Source organism: Monodon monoceros, unplaced genomic scaffold (genome assembly GCF_005190385.1).
Source record: "Monodon monoceros isolate NGI ecotype Baffin Bay Population unplaced genomic scaffold, NGI_Narwhal_1 Super_Scaffold_15, whole genome shotgun sequence".
Lineage (NCBI taxonomy): Eukaryota > Metazoa > Chordata > Mammalia > Artiodactyla > Monodontidae > Monodon > Monodon monoceros.
The window spans coordinates 35,428,455-35,452,619 of record NW_021703771.1 but is presented as its reverse complement, the minus strand read 5'-3'; the positions used below and the strand labels follow the sequence as shown (position 1 = coordinate 35,452,619).

Genomic DNA, 24,165 nt, shown 5'->3' with positions numbered 1-24,165 from the left:
TCGATGCTTTTAACAAGTTGTTCTTCCCTAAAACAAACAAACCTCATTAAGACAGCTGGAAAATTAAAGTCCGTGCAGCTGCACTTGTACATACTTCCCCAAATTTTATAACCAAAGGGGAAATACACATATATATTTTATGATAAACATTTCTTAGAGAAAACAGATAAATTAATTTAAATTAACTTTTTAAGACTTAATGAGATCTCCCATGTCCTGTATAATTCATCTTACAGTGAATGTTACAAAGTCTATTAACACTTATGGGCTTCTATTCACAAACTAAATACAACTAGCAGTAACTTGGGGCCACATTGGTGCAAAATAAAACTGGGCCAGAACATGAAAAAAATACCGGCAATAAAAACACCCTATATTTATTTGTAGATGGACCAATGCTAATAACATGATGTTTCTTGATCTTTTCCCCTACATTGCACGCCAAACTTCCAAGTTATAAGCAGGTAAAAATCTTTCTAAGTCTTTCAGCTGTAAAAATACATCCAAAGGCTTCTAGTAAAGACTAGAAATGCAAGTATAAAACTGTTTCTACTATAATCTGCCATGTAGCAATGAATAGCTCACAGGGCTAAGAGACCGGTAGTGCATCTTTCTAAGGAATTACATTTGTGTTGACATGGGGGGGGGTGAGGTCAAGGGGCAACTAATTCACTGACCTCCTGCCCAACCCATTAGCAACTCCTGTAAACTGATGCTTCACACAGACCCTACCCCTCAGTAGCTAGAAATGGCATTGCACGTCCACTCTATGTTCACTCCTTGGCAGCCAGTGCTAGTTAATTATGTGCCTGGGCAATAATGCTGCAATACACTTGGCCTCAGGGCAGCACAGACACAAATGAAGGAGATTGGCATCTTTCTTTGACAAGTTTTGCCCAGCACAAAAACACTCATACAACCAACCTCTCTTCCCAACCTCTTCCTGCAACCGACTGACCTCTGGGCAAAGTAGCTATTTCCAAGATTGCTTGTGTGTTCTGTTTGGCTTCAGTGGAAGAGTCCCTATAAGTCTTTAAACAACATACATGATAACTTGAAGGAAATGCTCGGAGACTTTGCTAACTAGATGAGATGCTTCATTATTCACAAGTGTTTGTCAGAAACACGCAGTTGTGAACTGCTATCTATACTACAGATAACAAGGTCTGTACCAGAGCATTATCAGCCATTGTAAGGCTGGAGCAGCATAGAGGTATGCTATGCATCAACTATGAGGTAGCCTTTTGCTGTAAACAGAATAATATTTCACCCATGTAAATGGACACTGTGCTTACGTCAGTGATATTCACATATGCGAGGAGTTGAGGGAGTCTCCTTTAGAGTACTTTTCACATGAAATAAAAATAGGAGAACCGATATCCGATATTCAGAAATTTTGATCTATGTCAAACTCAGAGGTAGTTATTACTAACATCAGTACATAATACTTACATAAAGGTCTAAGTTATTTGGTTTGTTTTGAGTAAGCAGGACTGTAGACTATTCTGTAAAGAAACAAAAATATTATATGGTATGTTCCCTGAGCAAAGTTCTTTGTCCTGAGTGTGTTATGTAATAGTGATAATATTCTCATATAAAAAATAAACCCCAACTTTTAATCATAAGATAGGTTTGGTATGTGCTTAGTTCAGTCTGGTGAGATGCTGAAAAATGATTTCAAGTTGCACCCATAAGGTCCATAGTTATGTTTCTTTCTGTGTGTCTTTTTTAAAACCATGAACTCAGCTCTGAACTTTTTATATGTAAACAGGGAATGTCCAATTCTCAAGTCCACAATTTCCTATTTCTAATAAGGTCAAGGAACTTTGGTTTGAATTTTCAAAGTGACTTATGTTTTGCATTTTTACCGTTAACCTGCTTATTATACCTGCTAACACTTAAGCAACGCCACTTTGATCTGTCTACATAGTTTAAATAAGCTTACGATCCTCACGTAAGGCAAGGAAGTACGTCTCTACATCACATTCAATACCGTCAAAGGTGAGCTTTGCATCACAGCGCACTGACATTTCAGTATGTCCCATGGAGATTCTCACAGACACTGTCAACTCAAGCTGAGTTGCGAAGGGCTGGCGGCCCAGCCCGAGGCTCGCTCTCCTTCTGCGTGGCTTGCATGCTGAAATGGCAGCAACTGTACAACAAGCCTCCCTCGGCAGGACAAGTCGGGGAGGGAGCAGAAACTGTTCAGCAGAACGTGTCTCATTTGAATCATGCTATTTTCTGGTTTTGATTATCTGAGCTTACACCAACAGGCTCATACACAACTATATTTATTGCCAACGTTAAGCATTACCACTAATTGGTACCTTCTTGGAGATGTTTCCAAAATTGATCAGTAACATCTAGAACCAGGATGACACCAGAATGAATGTTTTTCATGACTGAAACCTGAAGGGACCAATACGATGACTGGCCCCCAGCCAGTTTACTACTGTAACTGAGGACCAACCTGAGAAGCACCTCTGTCCCCATCACTGAATGTTCATCCTGAATCTCCCACATAGGTCCCTTCAGTAGCAGTCATGAGGGAATTCCCCTAAGATGAACTGTATTATATAAAATACTCCTAGCTCTCTGGTAGGAGAGGTCTGGGAACCTCCTACCCCAGGCTCATCACTCTAGTCGCCCGCCATCAAACACGGAGCTTTTTAATATTATTCAAGGTCATACGTAATTGGGCAATTGTGAGCATCCACTTAAATGTTCATTCTCAACCCTGGCATTTTACTCACATCTGTGCTGTTTTGTTTGTTTGTTTCAGAAATAAGTTAGGTAACTCTCCAGGGGGAATAAAAACAGCCACCAAAAACATACACCAAACAACTGGAGTTTTCCTCCAAGGTCTTCAGTAGTAAACAAGGAGGCCTCCACTCGAAGCGATGGTTAGAAGGACTGACTTGGTCAAGGGAAGCTGCTGTTGCCACAGTCCCTCAAAAACCTCACAACAGGTAAAAGATTATAACGAGTATCAAAATACCATTGAAAACAATCAAGTCACTACCTTTATACATTGCCCTCCCCTTCATTTCTCTGAATAGGCATCTAATTTACAATCAAAACGTATGAATTAAAAACACTGAAATATCGGCACAGAAATTACACATTCATTGTCTTTTCTGGAGTCATGTATCCCAGATTCAAAAAAGCTTATGGCAGTCAGAGGCATATGGAGTTAAGGTACTGCCTTCAAAGGGGGTGGGGTGGGGGACACACTCTACAGATATCAAGAAAAAGAGGCAATCCCAAATTCGGGAGAACTGATGTCTTAAAAACCTTTAGTACCATAGGATTGGCAGCGCTGAGATCTGAAGTATCCTTTGGTTCACATAAAAGGTAACAGTCATGTTTTGTTTTGTTTTTCCTAATGTAATATAAAGGGAATGGTATTTCAAGAAAAACTCCAAGGGTTATTTTCAAAACCATCTAACATGCTTTACCTGGGTTTTCAATTCTTGGGGATGTCCAATTCTGCGAGGGAGGCTGTGTGCTGACATCTCTATACACACATATATAAAGACAAACCCTCTTTATATATATGTCTACATTCTATAGAAAATCCTCCTGCACACACACACAGGCTCAGGCTCTCTCCCTCTCACACGGGCACATACAGATACACAGAGCATCACATCCTCTGAGTCACGTGACACATGACACCCTGCTCAAAGGTAATTTGCTTAGACTGATTTGTCTGTTTAAAAAAATTCACAGTTCCTCAACAGTAGTTAAAAATCCCAGGTCAGCTGCTGTTTGTGAAATACTGTTCCCCTGTATTTGCATGAGGTAGACTTCCCAACCGGGGAGAGAAAACGATAACGTTAAGAAAAAGGGTTATGTCTTTTTCCGTTTTTGAACGGAAGGCCCCTTTTTGCTTTGATCTTCTGGTGCTGCAGATGACTTTGTGGAGGAAGCTTCTGCAGGTGACGTGCCTGGCCACTCTGAGACCTCGGACCTCGCCTCCTGAGGAAACGGTGGTGACGGATAGCCGTGCCCACCCCCCACCTCTCGAGGGAACGCGGTGCACGGCTGGGGCTCTGCTTCCTGTCTTCCCTGAGAACCGGCGGGCGGCTGCACCACAGTTTTGTGAGGGCAGTTCGCCACCATGTGCGTGATGCTCTGACAGCAATGGCACTTCTTTGGCTGAGGAGGTAGACTACATTCCTTAGCATGATGATCAAGGCCACCACAGTTGTAGCATCTGCAACAAGAAAAATGAAAAGATCTTGAGAAGGAGCATGTCTCACAAAACAGGTCAGAAGTCGAAAATATACTAAAACACGCAGACCGTCAAAGAGATCAGCTTATTTTAATATGCCTTCTTAACAACAAACGTGTTGTATTAAACACAAAAGTCAATGAAAAACGAGAGTCCGAAAGCATGAAAGACTAATCACCTCCATATGTAAATGACTGCTTTAGATTTGACAGTTAGGTTATTGTAAAGGAAACTTAGTCCACTAGAGGGCAGCCACGTTCAACAAAAAACAACCAGCTAGCTTGGAAAAGGCAGTTAAAAAACACAGCTGTTGACTAAAATGCAACACCAACTCAACCAGCAACTGGGAAAATTATAGACCAAATTAAATATTATGAATTTAACAATTCTTTGGGTGTTAATTATTTGGCTGTGGAAACCTGTTGAACTGGAAGAATTCTTTCCCATCGCACAAATTAGTGCAGTGAAATTTGATAAATAAGTAAGTCAGACATCTATGGTGAATGGTATTTGGGGAATTACCAAGTAATATTAGAACAAGATAGAAAGTGTCTGAATCAGAAGAATGCTGTAAAAGAAAGCTTCTTAGATCAGATAAATATAGATTAATCTAAGCTTCTTAGATACTTAGATCAGATTAATAAAGGTTGATGCTAGTTCAGGGGTGGGAAAAACTTTCTTTTCTTTCTATAAGAAGTTAGTTTTCCTTCAGGGTAAATTCTTCTAAGTTGAAATAAATATAAATCCATTTTTAATTAATACCTGAATGCACACTGGGGGCACAGCTTGTACTATATGTTTGAAATTCTGACAGCTTCTAAAAGCTGAGAAATTATTTGTAAGCTACATTGCTCAATTTCAGTCACATTTTCTTCTAAAATTTTATATTAAAAACAATAAAACACCATCAACTGGAGAGAATATTTTATATTTATGAAGGTTTTTAACCTACTTGTTGAGTACAAAATTTGCTTACTGATTTGTCTCCAAATGAAAAGTTTTAAGGGCTTTCTATTTTAAATTTATTTTCCAAATACATTTATGACTCCGTAATTCTCATTATGAAATTTACACAATAGGTCACGTTTTTAAAAAATGATAGCAAAATAGGTGGTAACTGTGAGAATCAGCTTAAGATCATAACAACAAAATAATTATAATTAGATTTGTGTGTGTGTGTGAGTGTGTGTGTGTGTGTGTGTGTGAGAGAGAGAGAGAGAGACTAGCAAGCTTAATAACTCATATTACCATATACTTCTAAGACAAACTACTATTAACCTACCGGGAAGTATATGTAGGATACTTATGGTTATGTATTTTATCTTCTGAGATAAGTTATAGAGTGAATTTTTTTTTACTTGGCAAAAACTAGGATAACTAACAGCCTGCTTCTCCAGTTATCAATATTACCTTGCAAATTTTAGAATAATGGATTCACAAGATGGGCTTTTATTCTTTGCAGTAATTAACAAGTATTTATGTCAGGAAAAAAGAAAGCATCATATTTTCAAGTTAATGGGAAAAACTAAGAAATCACTTTTTATGATTAAATTATTTATTGTGTAATTATACCTTAATAAGTTAATGAAACTATTACAATGCAGATTCAATGTTTTTTTAGCCACGTGTTCTAAGAGATAATTCAAAATTAAAGAATAAAAATTACTGACTAATGCTTGAAATTCAGGTCCCCCAAAATACACTCAAAAATGGCATCTTTGGGCTTCCCTGGTGGCGCAGTGGTTGAGAGTCCGCCGGCCGATGCAGGGGACACGGGTTCGTGCCCCGGTCCGGGATGATCCCACATGCCACGGAGTGGCTGGGCCCCGTGAGCCATGGCCGCTGAGCCTGCGCGTCCGGAGCCTGTGCTCCGCAACGGGAGAGGCCACAACAGTGAGAGGTCCGCGTACCGCAAAAAAAAAAAAAAAAAAAAAAAAAAAAAGCATCTTTGAGAAGTATAAGCATATTACTTATAATAATGTTGTTCCACATAGTTCTCTTCTATAATGGAAAAGTGAATTCTTAAACTAAATTTGCCCATCTATAAAACAGCTTCTTTTAAATTAAATTCACTTCCTTGAGGATAACATCCACTCAGAAGCTCATTTTTGAAGACAGAGAAAACAGGTTAAAGGATTGAGTAATAGAGCCGCTCTCCCACGGACACATCAATTTCATCAGTCACTGTGGTATGTGCACTGCTACCCAATTCAGGGAACCATTTGCCCACTCATTTACCAAGGGGCTGACGTCAGAATTCCATTTTTTCAAATGGGGTCTTCCATCGTATTCTGTATGTGTATTTACCATTACATCTGGGTTTTAAAAGTTACTTTTAAGGATACTACGGAATTTTGGCTTCCCTGCATTTTGAGCTGCATAGTTAATTCACTCCCTTGGCTTTTCAGATTCATGCTATCATTAGGCCAGACTGCCTTCCACACTGAAAAGATTTGCATTCAGTATATTTGTGCTTTGCCTTAAAGGGGAGGAATGATATGTATTCTTCTCTTCTATTTAAACATTCAATGCCAATCACGCTTACTGGAAGTGCAGGTCACACCCCATTATGAAACTCCTTCCTTCCCAAGGGACCGACAGGAAAATGGAACAGCACACAAATAATATCACACCACATTCTCCATACAAAGCTCTGAACGGTACTAGGCTCCTTTGTTCACTCTCCACACCTCTTCAAATCAGCTTGCTTTTGTTAATTTGCATGAATTTTATGTTGTGACACGAGCATTAAAACAGGTCCCAGAAGTGATCAAATAAAATGAGAGGTGACACTACATAAAGAGAGAAAGTCAGCTTTGCTTGTCTAAAAGTGTAACAGAAAAAAAATATAACGTAGGCGCTTCTAAGTATTTTAAAGTGTTAACTTAATAAGAATATATATGGAAACTTAAATACATATTCTGGGGGGTTAGAGGGAGGCATTAAGGATAAGGATACAGTGATCTATAAACTTCTGAAGAGGAAGGGAATGCTGAAAGAACAGTAAGTAAAGCAGTATCAGTGAGAGAGAACAGAGTGGGAAAAGTGCAAGCGATGGGGCAGGAAGGAGGGATGAATATAGAAAGAAGTATAATAAAATCCCTGGAAAAGAGAGATGAGAGAAAGGATCAGTAAAGTTTCAAATGGGAAGCCAGAGGGGTAAAGAAAAGTCACAGATCGGAAAGAGTTTCAGAAACTAATCTGGAGAAACGATAACCAACTCTTTGAAGAGATTAGCGTTGTTAACTCCGATACAGTCCAACTAAAATCCAGAAATGATACTAATGACATTCATCAAGGCTACAGTTTTCGATTTTACTCTGTCTGAACACTTGTTATCTAATTCAATTGTGTGTCATTCAGCCCAAGACCTGGGAGTGCTGGATCCCAGTCTGAACGTGGGAGGTAGGGGGATGGGCAGAAATGCCATCACAGACCCCAAGAGAGCAGGAGAGCAAAGGATCCAGAGTGGCAGAAGCAATATGCTCACCCTGTACCTCCTGAGGGTAAGAGACAGATTCCTAGGCCAACCTTCCAGAAGCCCTCATTTTATTCTGAAAGCTTCCAAACAATCTAAATTCACAACTGGGTATATAGCTTATTTACTCCATAGGATCTGCCCCAAAATACCAAGAGGAGAGTTGGAAAATGTTGATGAACCACTGAGCTAGAAACAGTTAACAGTGCACACATTTTCTGACCTCTATCAAAGCAACCTATTCTTTATGCAAATTTGTTTCTTTTATTATTCTTATATCCAAACACCTAAGACTATAAGCCAACTAAACAATAAAAACATTTTAATAATGTTAACTTTTATATATTTTTCCTAAGTACAATGGTAAAAATATTGAGTTTTCAAAAATATTGGTTAGTAGTGAATTATGTTTATTAAAAAGGGGTCTTATGGAACAAATACATATTTAACACCAGAATAATTTTTTTAACACCAGAAAATCTTTCATGTGTATCTTTTGAAATACAAAAGCCAGTATCCCCCCTCAATTACCTTAACTCATGCTAAAAATAAAATAATCTATCCACAGCAGGGCTGAACACACTGTTAACAGAATTAAAATGATAATAATAGGAATAATACTGAGGTTCAATTTATTAAGAGTTTACCATATTCCAGACATTGTGCAAAAGGTTTTTTTTAAAATTTATTTTATTTTATTTTTATTTTTTGGCTGCATTGGGTCTTTGTTGTGGCACGTGGGATCTTCGTTGAGGTGTGCGGGTTTTCTCTCTCTTGTTGAGGCACGCGAGCTCTGTAGTTGTGGTGCGCGGGCTTAGTTGCCCCATGGCATGTGGGATCTTAGCTCCCTGACCCAGGGATCGTCCGCTGCATTGGAATGAGGGTTCTTTAGCACTGGACCACCAGGGAAGTCCCTAAAGGTTTTTAATATGTAATATAAAATTGACTCCTCCCCCAAATCCTATGAAGTAGGTACTAAATATCAACGTTGTGTTGATGAGAAAATTAAGACTCAAGAGAGTATACAGAGAAGGAAATTTGAATTGAAAATAATAAATTTCACTTGCATTTTCATTATATAAAAACATTATACCCAACGATACTGATGTAAATTTTATTATGTAAAAGTCTAAAAACATATAAGGGTCCTGAATTTAAAACGCCAACAAACACACAGATTTGAAGTAGATTTTTCTTGAGACTTGGGTTACTATTCTGTCACTATGGTGTGCGGAAGTGAGCTTCTCTCTTTGAGCTGTTCCATCTGAAGGCTGTAACTACTAGTCCAGGTCAGACTTTTCACTGCCAAAGCCCAGTTATTTCCCCCTACCCTCTTGTACTTTCTATGTTGAAAGTTTTTATCTAAAAAAAACCAAAAATCAGTGAATAATTTTTCCATTTTCCTTAATCATATGTTTAAGACCGTAAATTGGAACTTCAGGTTGATATGCTATAATCAGAGCTATCAAACTGACTCAATGAAATTCCAGCCAAAATAAAGAAAATAAATTCCAGTCATTGTGGTTATTAGCCCATGAAGCCACACTGTGATGTGAACAATTTATTGAGGCCTTGAAATAAATACTGCAGTGAGATTCTATTGGCTGGAGCAAATGTAAGTTGCTCTTGGAGGGAAATTTGACAGCACGTTTCAAAATATTAATATGCATACTCTCTGAGCCAGCAACTCTAACGCTAGGAATTTGCCCTACAGGAATATTCATTGATAAGCATAATGATTTGGGTACTAAAATATTATCTACAGTATTCTCCATATTGGTAAAAAATAGAAAAATTAAATGGTAATAATACCACCAACAATAATAAATACTTATAGTCAAAACCAGGTAGTCTGGCTACAGAGTTTTTGCTCTTTACCATTGAGCTACAAATATGTGAAAAGGAAAAAGGAAATTAAAGCCCACATATACTGAGAAACACTCTACAGATATTGAAAGGAATGAAGTAAAAGAATATTTTTTTAAATGAGGTAGATCTGGGGCTTCCCTGGTCGTGCAGCGGTTGAGAGTCCGCCGGCCGATGCAGGGGACACGGGTTCGTGCCCCGGTCCGGGAAGATCCCACATGCCGCGGAGCAGCTAGGCCCGTGAGCCATGGCCGCTGAGCCTGTGCGTCCGGAGCCTGTGCTCCGCAACGGGAGAGGCCTCAACAGTGAGAGGCCCGCGTACCGCAAAAAAAAAAAAAAGAGGTAGATCTATATGTATTGACATGGAAAGATCTCCAAGCCAAATTAAGTGATAAAAGCAAACCACAGAATAATAAACAAAAGATGGTGTAATCTCATTTATGTTTCAAAAACACTATATATGATTATAAGTAAATATGCATTTTTAAATGCATGGAAAATCACTGGAAGGATAAACAGTACATTAACAGTGGTTACATATGGAGAGAATACAGGTAAAGGTGAAGGTGAACTTACATTTTTACTCCATAAATTCTTGTATAGTTTCTTTTTTAAATAACCAAAAAATTTATAGTTGATGTAATTGAAAAAGGAAAAAGAGCAATTATAAAGCTGCATTTCCATTTTATAATTTGACCTTCATTATTATTGTCAGTCATCTAACAGTTAACCTGTACATCAGCGATTCTAGAATCACCTTGTAAGCTTTTTAAAAAATACTTATGCCTGGGCCCTACTCCAGACCATTAAATCAGGATCTTTGAGGGCAGACCCCCAGGCATCAGTACTTCTTAAAAAGCTTCCCAGATGATAGTGAGCAGCTACTTGAGAACCACAGCTGTCTACAGACCTGAGTTTACCGCCGACAACCTTGACCAAGAGAGAGCGCTTTGTAATCCCAACCACAAGGAATGTGGTTCAAAACAGAACACTGAATAGTCCCCAAACACTGTTTCAACAGTTCACCGGTGCCTTGAAAGGAAGGAGGAAGGAAGGAAGGAAGGGAAGGAGGGAGGGAGGGAGGGAGGGAGGGAGGAAAAAGGTGTGTGTAGATCTTGTTTCTTTACTGAAAACTAAAAATGATTCCCTGAAACTTCTAGCTGTAAGCACAAAAGCCCACAACTTTTTACCATCACTGATTCCTGCTTATTTTGGAAGGAAAACATTGCAAAAATCTACTGAGTTTAGCTTCACAAGTAGTTTCTCTGTTTTTGAGGTTATTACTCAGTTCTTAGTTCATCAATCCAGGATGGGTTCAATGGGGAGGCACCCATGTCATCAAAACGGGTGATAATTTACAGCTCTTGAATCAATTGCTCCATTCTCTAAACTTCACCATCATTACCAATTAACATTTATTGATTTCCCATAATAACTCTTTTAATTCTCCATCTTCTGTTGCCTCCATCTACAGTAATTCTCAAAACCATATAAACTTATTTCCTATAGAGATACTCCTGCAAACATTTCTAATGGCCAAATTCTTCTGGCTGTTACATACAAATGAATATAAACATAATAAAAAGATCTCTGCTTTTTATAAAATCAGTTAGCCATGGAATTTTTAAAACCTCTAATATTTAAACTACATTTCACCTAAAATAGCACCATTAATGAAGTTACTACTGCCCACTCTGTTTTTTAAACTAAGAGAAAAATAAAAGTGCATAATGGATGGTTTAAAATCTGCTTATTAGTTAGACCACCCTAAGGATTGGTTTTCAAAATTATTTTTAAAAAGCAAAATTTAGTCAGTATAACTGCCATTCAGTTCTTTCCGGTGAATAACTGCTAGATGTTTGGATGGCTCTCTATGGCCTAGTGTTAGTCATAGTAAGCAAGGGTCAGTCTGATGTGGATGGAACTAATGTGAACTCAGAACTCGAAGCTGCTGGCAGAGGAAATGAATACTCTGTGCCTCCTCCAAACCTCAGTGCTCAGACCATTTACTAAACTGATATGGGGTTTGCACTGAGTTCAAAGGGTATTTTTTACTTACCAACTACTAACCTCTTTTATCATCCAGTTCTATGATGTGCTATTACCTAGATACCTTGCCTATCAGTGGGGACTCAACTGCTTATAATACCCATGCAATCATTTTCATAAACTCAAATGAAAAACAGAAAAAAAAAAAACCACTTAAGAATATCTACAATGAGTACAACTTTGTACTAGATACTAATAAAATGTATGTGCATAGTTGGCTGGATGGTAATATACACATACATATGTGTATATGTATGTATATAAAATCTTGTTTGATGTCTTTGCCTGACTGCTTTTTGGATTGTCTTATGTTTATTAGTTTTTGGACACTCTCTCTGATTAATGCCATGGTCTGTCGTCTGTATCATAACACCAGCTAAAAATGCCCCACAGTATCTTGACAACCAGCTAAAATATAGTAATAGTTCTATTCACAAACCTTTCATCATCTTATAAAAACAAGAAGGTAAGATGGAAAAATGTGGGGGACAGATGTGATGAATGGTGGTGCAGGGTCAAGAGAAGTAGGGATGGAACATATAACAGTTTTTAAAGAGTAGAGGACATGAAAGGGAGAGAAATCACTGGAGGAACTGGGGAAAAGGGAGCCTTTTTCATGTAAGGGCCCTTCCACCACACGGAAGGCATCAGGCATTTTTGTATTTCATTCCATTATGTTTAAAAATAGAGTCAGAAAGTAAATTGGGAGATGCCAGGGGCCTGGGAGTCGGGGGTGGGGAGGGGAATGGGGAGTTAGTGTTTAAAAGGGTTAGAGTTTCAGTTTAGGAAGGTGAAACATTTGGGAGATGGATGATGGTGAGAGTTGCACAACAATGTGAACGTACTTAGTGCCCCTGAACTGTACAGTTAAATATGGTTAGAAAAATATGTTTCATATTATGTGACTTTTACCACAATAAAAAAATTACTTGTAGGTTATTCAGCAATTCCACGGAACAATAATCGTTTGTTGAGAATTTGCTACTTTGCACCACAACTTGAGAAGGAGTATAATAATGAATTCTAGGTCATAAATTAAATCTGTATTTGAAATAGAAATGTTATCTCTCTTTTAGGTGACAAACGACATCCCACACAGGTAATCCCTTCTGGCTAATGGAAAAGTTGAAAAAACAAGGAGAAAAATGGACTCAAATACAGATAACTTAATGCTTTCCAATTTCTTGGGAGGAAAAGCAGTTTGTTATAAAATAGGACCCAATCTTACATGCAGTGGGCACTCTGCCAGCACGGCTTGCATGATCCCAACACAGCTAGGGAGGAGTGTCCAGGTCAGGACAACACACACACACACACACAAAAGCCACATGTATTTTTGAAATGGCAGTGTTACAACTATCCAAACTGCTGGTTTCTTGCTGGAACCAAGGTCAATGTATCTACCATATTTGATCATATTGACCTTTAAGGTACAGTGTTTTTAGAAGGTTAGTGCAGGTATTAAATATGAAGGAAAGGGCTTCCCTGGTGGCGCAGCGGTTGAGAGTCCGTCTGCCGATGCAGGGGACATGGGTTCGTGCCCCGGTCCCGGAAGATCCCACATGCCACGGAGTGGCTGGGCCCGTGAGCCATGGCCGCTGAGCCTGTGCATCCGGAGCCTGTGCTCCGCAATGGGAGAGCCCACAACAGTGAGAGGCCCGCATACCGCAAAAAAAAAAAAAAAAAAAAAAAATATATATATATATATGAAGGAAAGACATTCAAAATTTAACTTATCTTGAGATGGTTGAAATTAAGTATTTACTTAGATGGAAGAATCAGATTATAATAATCTGATTACAGCAATCTGGAAATGTTGGTTCATTTATCTGTCACAGCAGCCTTGCCTGAAAACATAAAACCCCAGGGCTGCTTGGTTTCCACCACACCATTTCACATTCACCATTGTCACAGGTGTGACATCTGCTGTAAATAAGCACTGGTTTGGCCTGAAGAAGGACAATTCCACTACTGCTTTTGTGTCAACTTTTATAAATGTTTTTTCTTGCTCATCACATGATTTCTTTTAGGCTCTGGCTCAGGAAAACAGCCTTATTTTTAGGGTTGACATTATTTCACAAATCATTCTAAAGTGATCTTTCTCCTTATGTTGTACGTTGAATTTTTTCATTATTAAACATTTGGTCAGAGGCACAAGAAATTTTAAAAGACAAATTTCATTATGATTACTTGATAGGTGAAACAGTAATTTGTAATCTAGAGAAGTAGATGTAAACAATATATGAGAAAATTTAAACACATAGTAAAAATACTTAAGGGTTAAAAAACCTTAGGTATTCAAATGAGGACTGCACAATTAAAAAGTGACTCGCTCACGTTTTGTTACACACACCTCCTCCATTAAAGCATAGAAGAAGAGACAGCATGAGAAATTTCAAAGGAAAGAATGATGTATAGAGGTCAAGAATCAATTTTAGTGGCATGACTGATGAACTGCACAGAGGAAGGTTAGATAACAGTTCCAGATTTATGCTGGTTATTTGCAAGCTGGAAGCAAAAAGAGGGCTGGATTAAAAAATGCAATCCTGGGGCTTCCCTGGTGGCACAGTGGTTAAGAATCTGCCTCCCAATGCAGGGGGCATGGGTTAGAGCCCTGGTCCGGTAAGCCCGTGCACCACAACTACTGAGCCTATGCTCTAGAGCCCGTGAGCCACAACTACTGAGCCCTCGTGCCACAACTACTGAAGCTCGCACTCCTAGAGCCCGTGCTCTGCAACAAGAGAAGCCACCGCGATGAGAAGCCCGCACACCACAACGAAGAGAAGCCCCCACTCGCTGCAACTAGAGAAAGCCCGTGCGCGGCAACGAAGACCCAATGCAGCCAAAAATAAATAAATTAAATAACTTAAAAAAAATAAAGATACAATCCTAGTTTTAGCCAAATGAGTTATTGTTGTTGTTGTTATTTAGCCAAATTGGTTATTTAAAGCTTTGATGTTACCATGGCTTAATTACCTCTGATGCCAGTAATAATGCTGGTAGCACTTGAGTTTCTGTGAAAAGAGTGTTAAAACAACTCCCTATTGTTGTATTAGTGAATTAATATTTTTACTATTAACACTGAATGGTTGCTATATTCCTGAATTAAGAAGAACTATGTGTAAACTTTCCACTTTGACAATGTTTATATGAGTAGCATTAAAATATATTTATAGAGGACCTGTCGTCCTAGAGCACGTTGCTTGGTGTGATCTACCCAAAACGTACCCTCAGGATTAATTCATGTGCAAGATGCAAAAGAAGACTGTGCCAAACCACCTCTATCTCTACAGCTACTCAGGAATCAGAAGGAGTTAAAACTATTCTGCTGAAATCACCAAGGAAAGGCTTCTAACAATCAATAAATTTGATCTCCCATTCCAGCACCAGCTACTGCCGAGGAAAATGATGAAGTACAGATGAGATGTAAATGACCTCTGTTCACTTCCCCCTCTAGCCCAGTTGGTCTTCCTGTGACTGGCTATATATTGCCCTTTGCCAAGAATCAGCAGTTCTTAAATTGTTTACCATGTACATACATAGGTAGGCAAGCGAAAGCTGAACAAGGAAAATTGCTACTATGTTCAGATAACCTCTATAAACTGTGATATTGTCTCCTCTCTGTGTAGGTCTCATCTTGAAAATTAGAGCCATGTCAGGTATTCTTGGCCTCATGGCTACTTCTTTTTTTTCCCTCCTTACTGGTTGCAGTTGCCCTTCACATCATCCCAGCTTTTCATATGACTAAAGACTGATGGTCAAGCTGCTAAGGCATCCTTGCAGATCTTTCCTCTCATCACTGATTCCTTAAGGGATTTTGTTTCCCTACTTGAGCATTTTAAGGCTGTGACTCTGTGAACACACAGCCACTAGTATAAAAAGAGACAGCTGTGGAGCTGAGGATGGAGGTAAAAACTGAAGGTAGGTATGAGAAGAGCAGATAGGTCCTTGGACGGAGCCAAGCCATGTCCAAATACTCTTAATAAGTGCAAACCATTAGGACTAGATTCTACACATTAACAAATTTATGTGTGCATTTCTATAAGCCAAACTATGGTTCGCCTTGAATACAATTCCTTTAGCATTTGAACAATGGAGTTTTCATCTCCTTTGGTCATCCTTTAAATTTGGCTGGTAAAGTTTACATGAAGAATTTGGTTTTCTCTCAGTGGGACAAAAGAAACAAAGCCACTAAAGAATTTTTCTGTGTTTCTCTAACAAAAAAAAAATTTTTTTTTTTTTTTTGGCTGTGCTGCACGGCTTGCAGGCTCTCAGTTCCCCAGCCAGGGATTGAACACAGGCCAGAGCAGTGAAAGCCCAGAATCCTAACCACTAGGCCACCAGGGAACTCCCTAACAAAAAAATTCTTGACAAATATCCTGGTAGGTGTGGTGAAAGGAGGTAACCTTCTTTGGATGATACTTGATCTTGAAACTCTAAAAATGTATGTATTTAGAAAACAAAGAAACATTGAAAAATATGAGAGCTACAAGTGGCAAAGTGTTATTTATCACACTTGAGTGTGAAGTTCTCTTTATATGTTTTATGTTTATAATTTAATTGAATACAACATATGTGTAAGGAAGAAGTTGTGCTTCCCTGGAAACTGTGCACTGCCTAGACCTAGCATTCACAATTATGGATTATCTGATTCTGATTGTATGGGAGTTATCTTACAGCTCTTTAAATCGCCAATAATTGCAAAGTTATTCTTGCCCGTAGAGTAGCAAATTCTGCCCTGTCAGGTTCAATTTACTTCCCTTTCCCATGTGGAAAAAAGCTAGTGTTGCTTCCATTTGCATAATTTCAATATTCCTCAACTACAAATGTGTCTGTTCTTTGGATTCTCCTTTGAAAAGGTTGTAACATCTGCTTGTTTCCCTCATTTGAGTTAAATAAAATCTTTAACACTTGCTCATTTTATATCTGTATGAGAGTCATGATGTTACCTTTTTTGAAAACTGTCCTATAATTCTCATACAATAAATCTATCCCAGAGAAGCCACTGCATGAGATGCAAAGATCATTATGACATTATGATGACTTTGTTCTTTAAGCACATAACATCTAGAAAAGAGATCAGATAAATGCACAACTAACTTTAATTCTCAGGGTTATCGGACCCAATTTACGTTTTTGTGTTTCTTCTCAGTGATCTTATTTTTCCTATACCTTGAAACACTTTGCTCTTTCATAATCCTGGGAATTACACCCAACTATGCTAAGGAGCTGAAAATAGTATGAAAATTTAATTTTTTCCACAGAAAAATGGCCAACAGATACATGAAAAGGTGCTAATCACTAATCATCAGGGAAATGTAAATCAAAACCACAATGAGATATCACCTTACACCTATTAGAATGGCTGTCATCAAAAAGAGAAGGGAGAGCTTCCCTGGTGGTGCAGTGGTTGGGAGTCCGCCGGCCGATGCAGGGTACACGGGTTCATGCCCCGGTCTGGGAGGATCCCACATGGCGTGGAGCGGCTTGGGCCCGGGAGCCACGGCCGCTGAGCCTGCGCGTCCGGAGCCTGTGCTCCACAGCGGGAGAGGCCACAGCAGCGAGAGGCCCGCGTACCAAAAAAAAAAAAGGACAAGGGATAACAAGTATTGATGAGGACATGAAGAAAAGAGAACCCTCGCGCACTACTGGTGGGAATGTACATTGGTGCAGCCACTGTGGAAAACAGTACGGAGAGTCTTCAAAAAATTAAAAATAGAACTACCATAGGATCCAGCAATTCCACTTTTGGGTATAGACCCAAGGGAAACGAAATCCTTATCTTGAAAAGATATCTGCACCCCCATGTTCACTGTAACGTTGTTTAAAATAGCCAAGACGTAGAAACAACCTAAGTGTTCATCGATGGATGAATGGATAAAGAAAATGTGGCATTTTTATATACACAATGGAATATTATTCAGCCATAAGAAAGAATGGAATCCTGCCATTTGCAACAACATGGATGAACCTCAGAGGCATTATACTGAGTGTAATAAGTCAGACACTGAAAGACAAATACTTATATGTTGAATCTAAAAAAAAAATATCAACCTCATAGAAAGAGAGAATAGAAAAGTGGTTGCCAGGGGTTGGAGGGTGGGAGAAATAGGGAGAGGTTGGTAAAAGTATACAAACTCTCAAGCTGTAAGATGAATAAGGTCTGAGGATCTAATGTATAACATGGTGACTTCAGATGATAATATTGTACTGTTTAACTGAAATTTGCCAAGAGAGTAGAACTTAAATGTTCTTACAAAAAAAAAGATAAAGATGTCAGGTGATGGACGTGTTAATTAACTAGATGGAAGGAATTCTTTTGCAGTGTATACGTATATCAAATCATCACAATGTACACTTTAAAATCTTACTATTTTACCTGTTGACTATACTTCAATAAAGCTGGGGTGAGGAGGGGGTTTAGAATATTTCTCTTACAGAACTTCAGGCCACCCTTAATGCTTTTTCTCTTCTCTCATATTTTATATAACTTTCCTACTTCCCAATTCATTCACTATGCTGGAAACTCGTTGAAACAAAGGTCAGGAAACTTCAGCACTTGTTTTTAGCTCTACTACTAACTAACTCTCCAACTCACTTTGCAAGATGGTGCTAAGACTTGAATTCTCTTGATTGTCTCGCAATTTAAACTGTCTGTGATCTTGGTATCTCTCTACCCTCACAACTCAGCCTGATTTTATAACTTTATCTGAGAAATATTTGCCAGTCCCATAGTGGGCAATGGGAGGTAGAAGAGACCCAAATTTATCTAGAGTTGGGGTTGGAAAGGTGGATGGTGGGGAGGGACAAAAGTATGAGGAGGACAAGTTTTCTCATAAAAGCATTATTGAAACGAGTTGGTCCAAGGTGGGAGGAGAGGCACCTGAGACCAAAAGCAACTCAGAGAAAGAAAAAACAAGGGGGGGGGGCGGATTTTAAATACCTAGATGCAATAGTCTAGATCTTCTCTAATTTTATAACCCTAAGCATCAGTTATGCTACATGTTCATTTGGAATTGAGATTATATAAATCATTACTCAATTGCCCCATGCAATCCTGGTGTTCAAAAACTGTTTGCAGAGAACTTAACCTGCTTAACATTATTTTGACCTGCCTCCAGAGAAATCTATTAATTATACAATTAAATAATTTTCTGAAACTGGCAAATAACCATATTGAATTTAAGGCTTTCACAGAAAAAAAAAAGAAAATTCAAAAATGATGTGATCTAGAGGGATGATAAAATAGTGAAATAAATCATCGCTATTTCATCATCCTTGTTATTGCATTGCCCAAAGTTTCGTCTGATCTTTCCAGAAGGTATAAAAGACATCAGGAGGGCTTCCCTGGTGGCGCAGTGGTTGGGAGTCCGCCTGCCGATGCACGGGACGCGGGTTCGTGCCCCCGGTCCGGGAGGATCCCACATGCCGCAGAGCGGCTGGGCCTGTGAGCCATGGCCGCTGGGCCTGCGCGTCTGGAGCCTGTGCTCCGCAACGGGAGAGGCCACAGCAGTGAGAGGCCCGCGTACCGCAAAAAAAAAAAAGAAAAAAAAAAAAGACATCAGGAGACAGGACTTCTGTTGTCTTTTTCTTTTTAACTCTTCATTGAACACAGTTGAGAATTCAGAAATTTTCATTTTCTGTCCATAACAGCAAAGAGAAGAAAATGATAGAAGTTATTTCACAATTGTTAGATGAAAAAGAACACAAATACAAAAAGACAGACAGTAATACTCCAGATTCTAATGATGATGATAAAATTAATCATATAAGCTGAATCTCAGATTATGAGTCTTCACATAATATATCCTAGAAATGTATTTTATCAAACTCAAGAATCAATGAATGAACAATATATTTCTATGGACAAAAAGGAAATCTGTTATTCAGTTAGTCCTTCAAGGAGAATGTCATCATGCAGTATTTTTTTTGACAAGATATGTTTACTAAAAAGGACATGTAACAGGATGCTTTCACCTTTTATCAAGCTTGTGCTAGGGAATTTACTTGATATGATTCATAAGTAGATAAATGCTGAAGGCACTGACTGAAAGGAGATAAACAGCACAGAAATGAAAAAGCTCATTGAATTGATCATTCTAATCAATATCTAAAATGAAAATATTTTGTTGCTACTGACGAGGAAAATGACCACCCTCTCTTCAACAAAATTACGAGCCATAAGTTTTCAAAGCACTGTATTTTGATGATAGAATTGCAAGAAAAACCAGAGGTAATAAAAAGCTGGACTCTTAGAAATATATTTGAAATCTAGATCATTATTTATAAGATGGCTATGTTCCTGGCTCAGCTATGAGCAATTACTTTCATTCAAAGGATATTGCCAATTTTGGATGTGTATATCTTTTTTTTTTTTTTAACAAGGGTTTTTATTTTTGCCAGTCTGACAGGTGAAAAAGAATACTTTTTTTTGGATGTGTATATCTTCACACCAGAAAAATACGGAAAAAAATTTGGGTTTGTTACATTTAAATTCTTATTAATTTCTAATCCAGCTGTTTTTCACAACATACTTTTATTTTTATATCTGTAAACGACCTGTAAAATGATGTTTAAAATATGTTTTACAAGAGTCCACTAAACTCAGATAGTAACTGGTGATGACTATTCTTCCTGGTATATTGGCAGCTAATAAAACATAGAGTTTGACAAATGGTGTAAGAGAAAGAAAGTGTTAACATCTTTTCAAGAGAAAACATGGTCACAATTATTGGGAGCAATAGGAATGGTTTTGTAAAGGAGTTGACCTGACTACAACAAGCTAGTTAAAGGCTATTTAAAATGAGTAAGATTTGTTTAGATAGAAGAGAAAACATGCCATTTGAATATATGGCATGAATAAGAAAACAGAAGTGGAAAACTGGAGGATATGTCTAGGAAGGCAATTAATTGGCTAGCTTGCAGAAGCAAATGGAGGGTATCCCTGGTGGCACAGTGGTAGTGGTTAAGAGTCCGCCTGGCAGTGTAGGGGACACAGGTTCGAGCCCTGGTCCAGGAGGATCCCACATGCCACAGAGCAACTGAGCCAGTGCGCCAGAGCCCGTGAGCCACAACTACTGAGTCCATGTGCTACAACTACTGAGGCCCACATGCCTAGAGCCCGTGCTCCACAACAACAGAAGCCACCGCAATGAGAAGCCCATGCACCGCAGCGAAGAGTAGCCCCCACTCGCTGCAACTAGAGAAAGCCCACGCGCAGCAAGGAAGACCCAATGCAGCCAAAAACAAATAAATAAAATAAACTTATTTAAATAAAAGCAAATGGAAACCAAGATTACTAAGCAGAATATTAAATATATTTTATAGTTTAATATTTTTTTAATCTTTCATCTTAGAGTTGAAAAAATTGAGTTTCAAAGCTGACACATGCATTGCTCATGACCACAAACCTAATAATGGATAGCCCAGGATTTCACCTTATAACTCCAGTGATGCACGATAAATCACTTAATCTCTCTGGGTTTCCTCATCCATAAATAAGTTTCACCATTCAGGAATCCTTTTTAAAGATGACAATGATTCTCACTTCCTTCACATGGTTGCTGTTTGTCTCAAGTGAAATAAATATTTTAAAATGCTTTGCAAACTACAAAGCTCTTTATAAATGGTAGGTACAATTTCTTTCCCTACCCCTAATCTTAGATATTATATTCCTGAAGCACTTCCACTCCAATGGTGGTGAGATAATTAATGGTAGAAGAATTGAAGTTCTCATGAATTACAGTGGGAGAAAACAAAAATAAATAACAGGAAAAGCTTAAAATATCTTTCCATTTTCAAGAATAGTAAAGAGAACAGACTAAATAGCCTAATAATGATATATTGCTTATCTCATGAATGTTCTATAATTAATTTGCATTTACCATTCCTTGTCCACTGGGATTTTCTTTACCATCTCCTACTCTGCATTTTGATGAGTAAACTAATTTGCTTTGTCGCAGATGCCAAGCATTTTTTCTTATATGTAGGTAACTGTTGAAATGTTCAGTATTTTTCTGATTTATAACTTGGAGTCCCTAAAAATCAAATCTAGAGTAACTCTGTTTTAATAAATTCTATCAGAAAATTTTGTAGATGAAGAAAATTATAAAGACACTAATCTGTATATAATACAGCTTTATGTATGGGAAATTTGCTCACTATTCCTATATTCTAGAAACTACTCTTTCATCTAGCTCTTAGGACACTCTTTATATTGTTTTTCTTTCTACCTTTCTGACATTATTTTCCTATCTTATTCTCAGTATCTTCCTGGATTCACCAAAATCTAAACGTAAGCTTATCTATCATCTCTCCTTTGAAAAACTCATCCATTTCCTTAAACAAACTATTTTATTTATGCTGATCACTCACAAATTATTCCCACTTTGATGTTTTTCCATAATCTCAAACTCAATTCATCCCTTCAAGGCCATTTTGACCCCTTGTTTCCAGATGTCTTCCAATACTGATTAATTTTCCTGTAAGTTCCATCATTCATCATTGTGTTCATAGTGTCCACTGTTATATTACTTGGATGCCTCAAAGAAAAGGAAAAGTACTACGAAAATCTTCACTATTTTTTTTGTCTTTTAAAAGCAAAATGGAAACATAAAGCTTACTCTTGGGTCAACTTTCCTAAACCTATAAACAGTTTTCTCAGTATCTTGTCCACTTGGGGATAGTTTCCTGGTCTCTGTCTTGATGCCATGCCAAAGATGGGTCATTCTTATACTACAGGTACATCTATCAACCCACTTGGTCCACTCAATTACCAACCAGTGATGACCATGTTAGTATTATCTTAGATAATATAAATGAAACAAAAATTTATTAAATTAGTCACCATGTATTACTTTTTAATAGTGTAATAAAAAATAAAAACAGTGAAAAGGAAAATTACTATGAGCTGCTGGAACCTGAAGGTGGAAAAGAGAGAATTTAGTACCAAAAGGGCATCATCATGAAAGTGGGTGAGGTACAGAGTGACTAATGTCAAAAGGAAATAAAGGCATGCCTTCCCACCTACCATACTTTTTTTTTTGCAGTACGCAGGCCTCTCACTGTTGTGGCCTCTCCCGTTGCGGAGCACAGGCTCCGGACGCGCAGGCTCAGCGGCCATGGCTCACGGGCCCAGCCGCTCTGTGGCATGTGGGATCTTCCCGGACCGGGGCACAAACCCATGTCCCCTGCATCGGCAGGCGGACTCTCAACCACTGCACCACCAGGGAAGCCCCTACCATACTTTTTGTACTGACATTACTGTCCTGTATTCTAGACAATATTGCAGATTAACAGGCACCCACTAGGCCATCATACAACCCTATGGCAACAGCCTCATCTCCTGGGCAAAAACTACCAAATTCAGCTCAATTTCCCTTTATCTAGTCATCTTTTGACAAGTCCTTCGGACTTTTGACTAAGCTTCAGTATTCACTATATAAGGAGTTTTCAAAGACGTTGTAATGGGAGAAGTAAAAGTTAACTGTATGTTGATGTGCATCCTTGGAGATACTGCTAGTCTGAAACTTGAGGAGATGCTAAGGTTGAAGTCACAGATTTGGGAGATATCACTGAAAGGACAGGTAGTAGTTAAAGCCATGGGACAAAGGTCAACCAGCAAAATGTGAAGAGTGAGAAGAGACCTGCAGACAAAGTTTTCAGAAATACTTCTCTTTAATAATTTTCAGGTGGAAGAACCAGTGAGGTGTCTAACAAGGAACAGTCAGAGGGGTAGTAGTGTCGACTGAAACAACATTGCACAACCCAAAAGTTGAGAGTTATGTGCAATTGTTTTCAGTCGATAGTAGGAAGGCAAAAAAGAGGGGTTTCCCCAGTTTCCTCAGATATTGGGTTGATTAGATTCAAACTGTAAAAGAAAATACAGTTTTGTAGTGGAGAAAGTGGCTAATAAGATGAGGTATTAAAATAGGTTGATGGATTTAGCAAGCAAGTGGTAATAAGAAGCCTCAGATAGAACATACAATGAATACAAAAGGATTAAGGAGCTAAAATTGAACTGCAGTGCCAGTATCAGACTTAACTTCCTCAGAGTTAAACATGCATATCTTAGGAAAAAGGAGTACCTCAGAGAGCAGAGAATAAGCCCCTTCCAAAGTGTATAGTATACATTTTTTTAAAATCACCAGAGACAAACAGAAAAACAAAGAAGACACGAACAGGAAATTCACAAAAAGAGAAAGAAAAATGACACAAGTACTTTTTAAATACTCACACTAGCAAAAAATAAAAATTTTGAGTCAACCATACAAAAAAAAAAAGAATTATATTGCCTTCAAAGTAGCATATAAAAATACTCTGACCATACCACTGAAAATGACTAAAAATAGTGGACAAAATATTTTAAAAACATCTTTTGAAATGCATTACTGATCAGGCAAGGAAGTTAGGAATGCTTAGAAGTCAAAAAGGAAGTGAAAGCAGGAAACCAGGGCAGTAAGTGGAGCATTGAAACAGACTCTCACCCTGGAGGCATCCATATAACACTGCCAACCTTAAGCTTTGACCTTGTAAC

At 38.3% G+C, this 24,165-nt stretch overlaps 1 protein-coding gene across 3 annotated transcripts in view; it reads right to left on the bottom strand.

Moving 5' to 3' along the window:
- Positions 1 to 3,681: 3,681 nt before the first annotated feature.
- The window catches only part of LIN28B (lin-28 homolog B), a 115,462-nt gene continuing 94,978 nt past the window's right edge, over positions 3,682 to 24,165 (bottom strand). For 2 of the 3 annotated variants that reach the window (XM_029224072.1, XM_029224073.1), the window contains one exon: positions 3,682 to 4,219. In XM_029224072.1, the coding sequence (XP_029079905.1) occupies positions 3,853 to 4,219 (367 nt within the window). In that variant the 3' untranslated portion in view covers positions 3,682 to 3,852. The remainder of the gene's footprint in view (positions 4,220 to 24,165) is intronic. The other variant, XM_029224075.1, reaches the window with a different exon arrangement.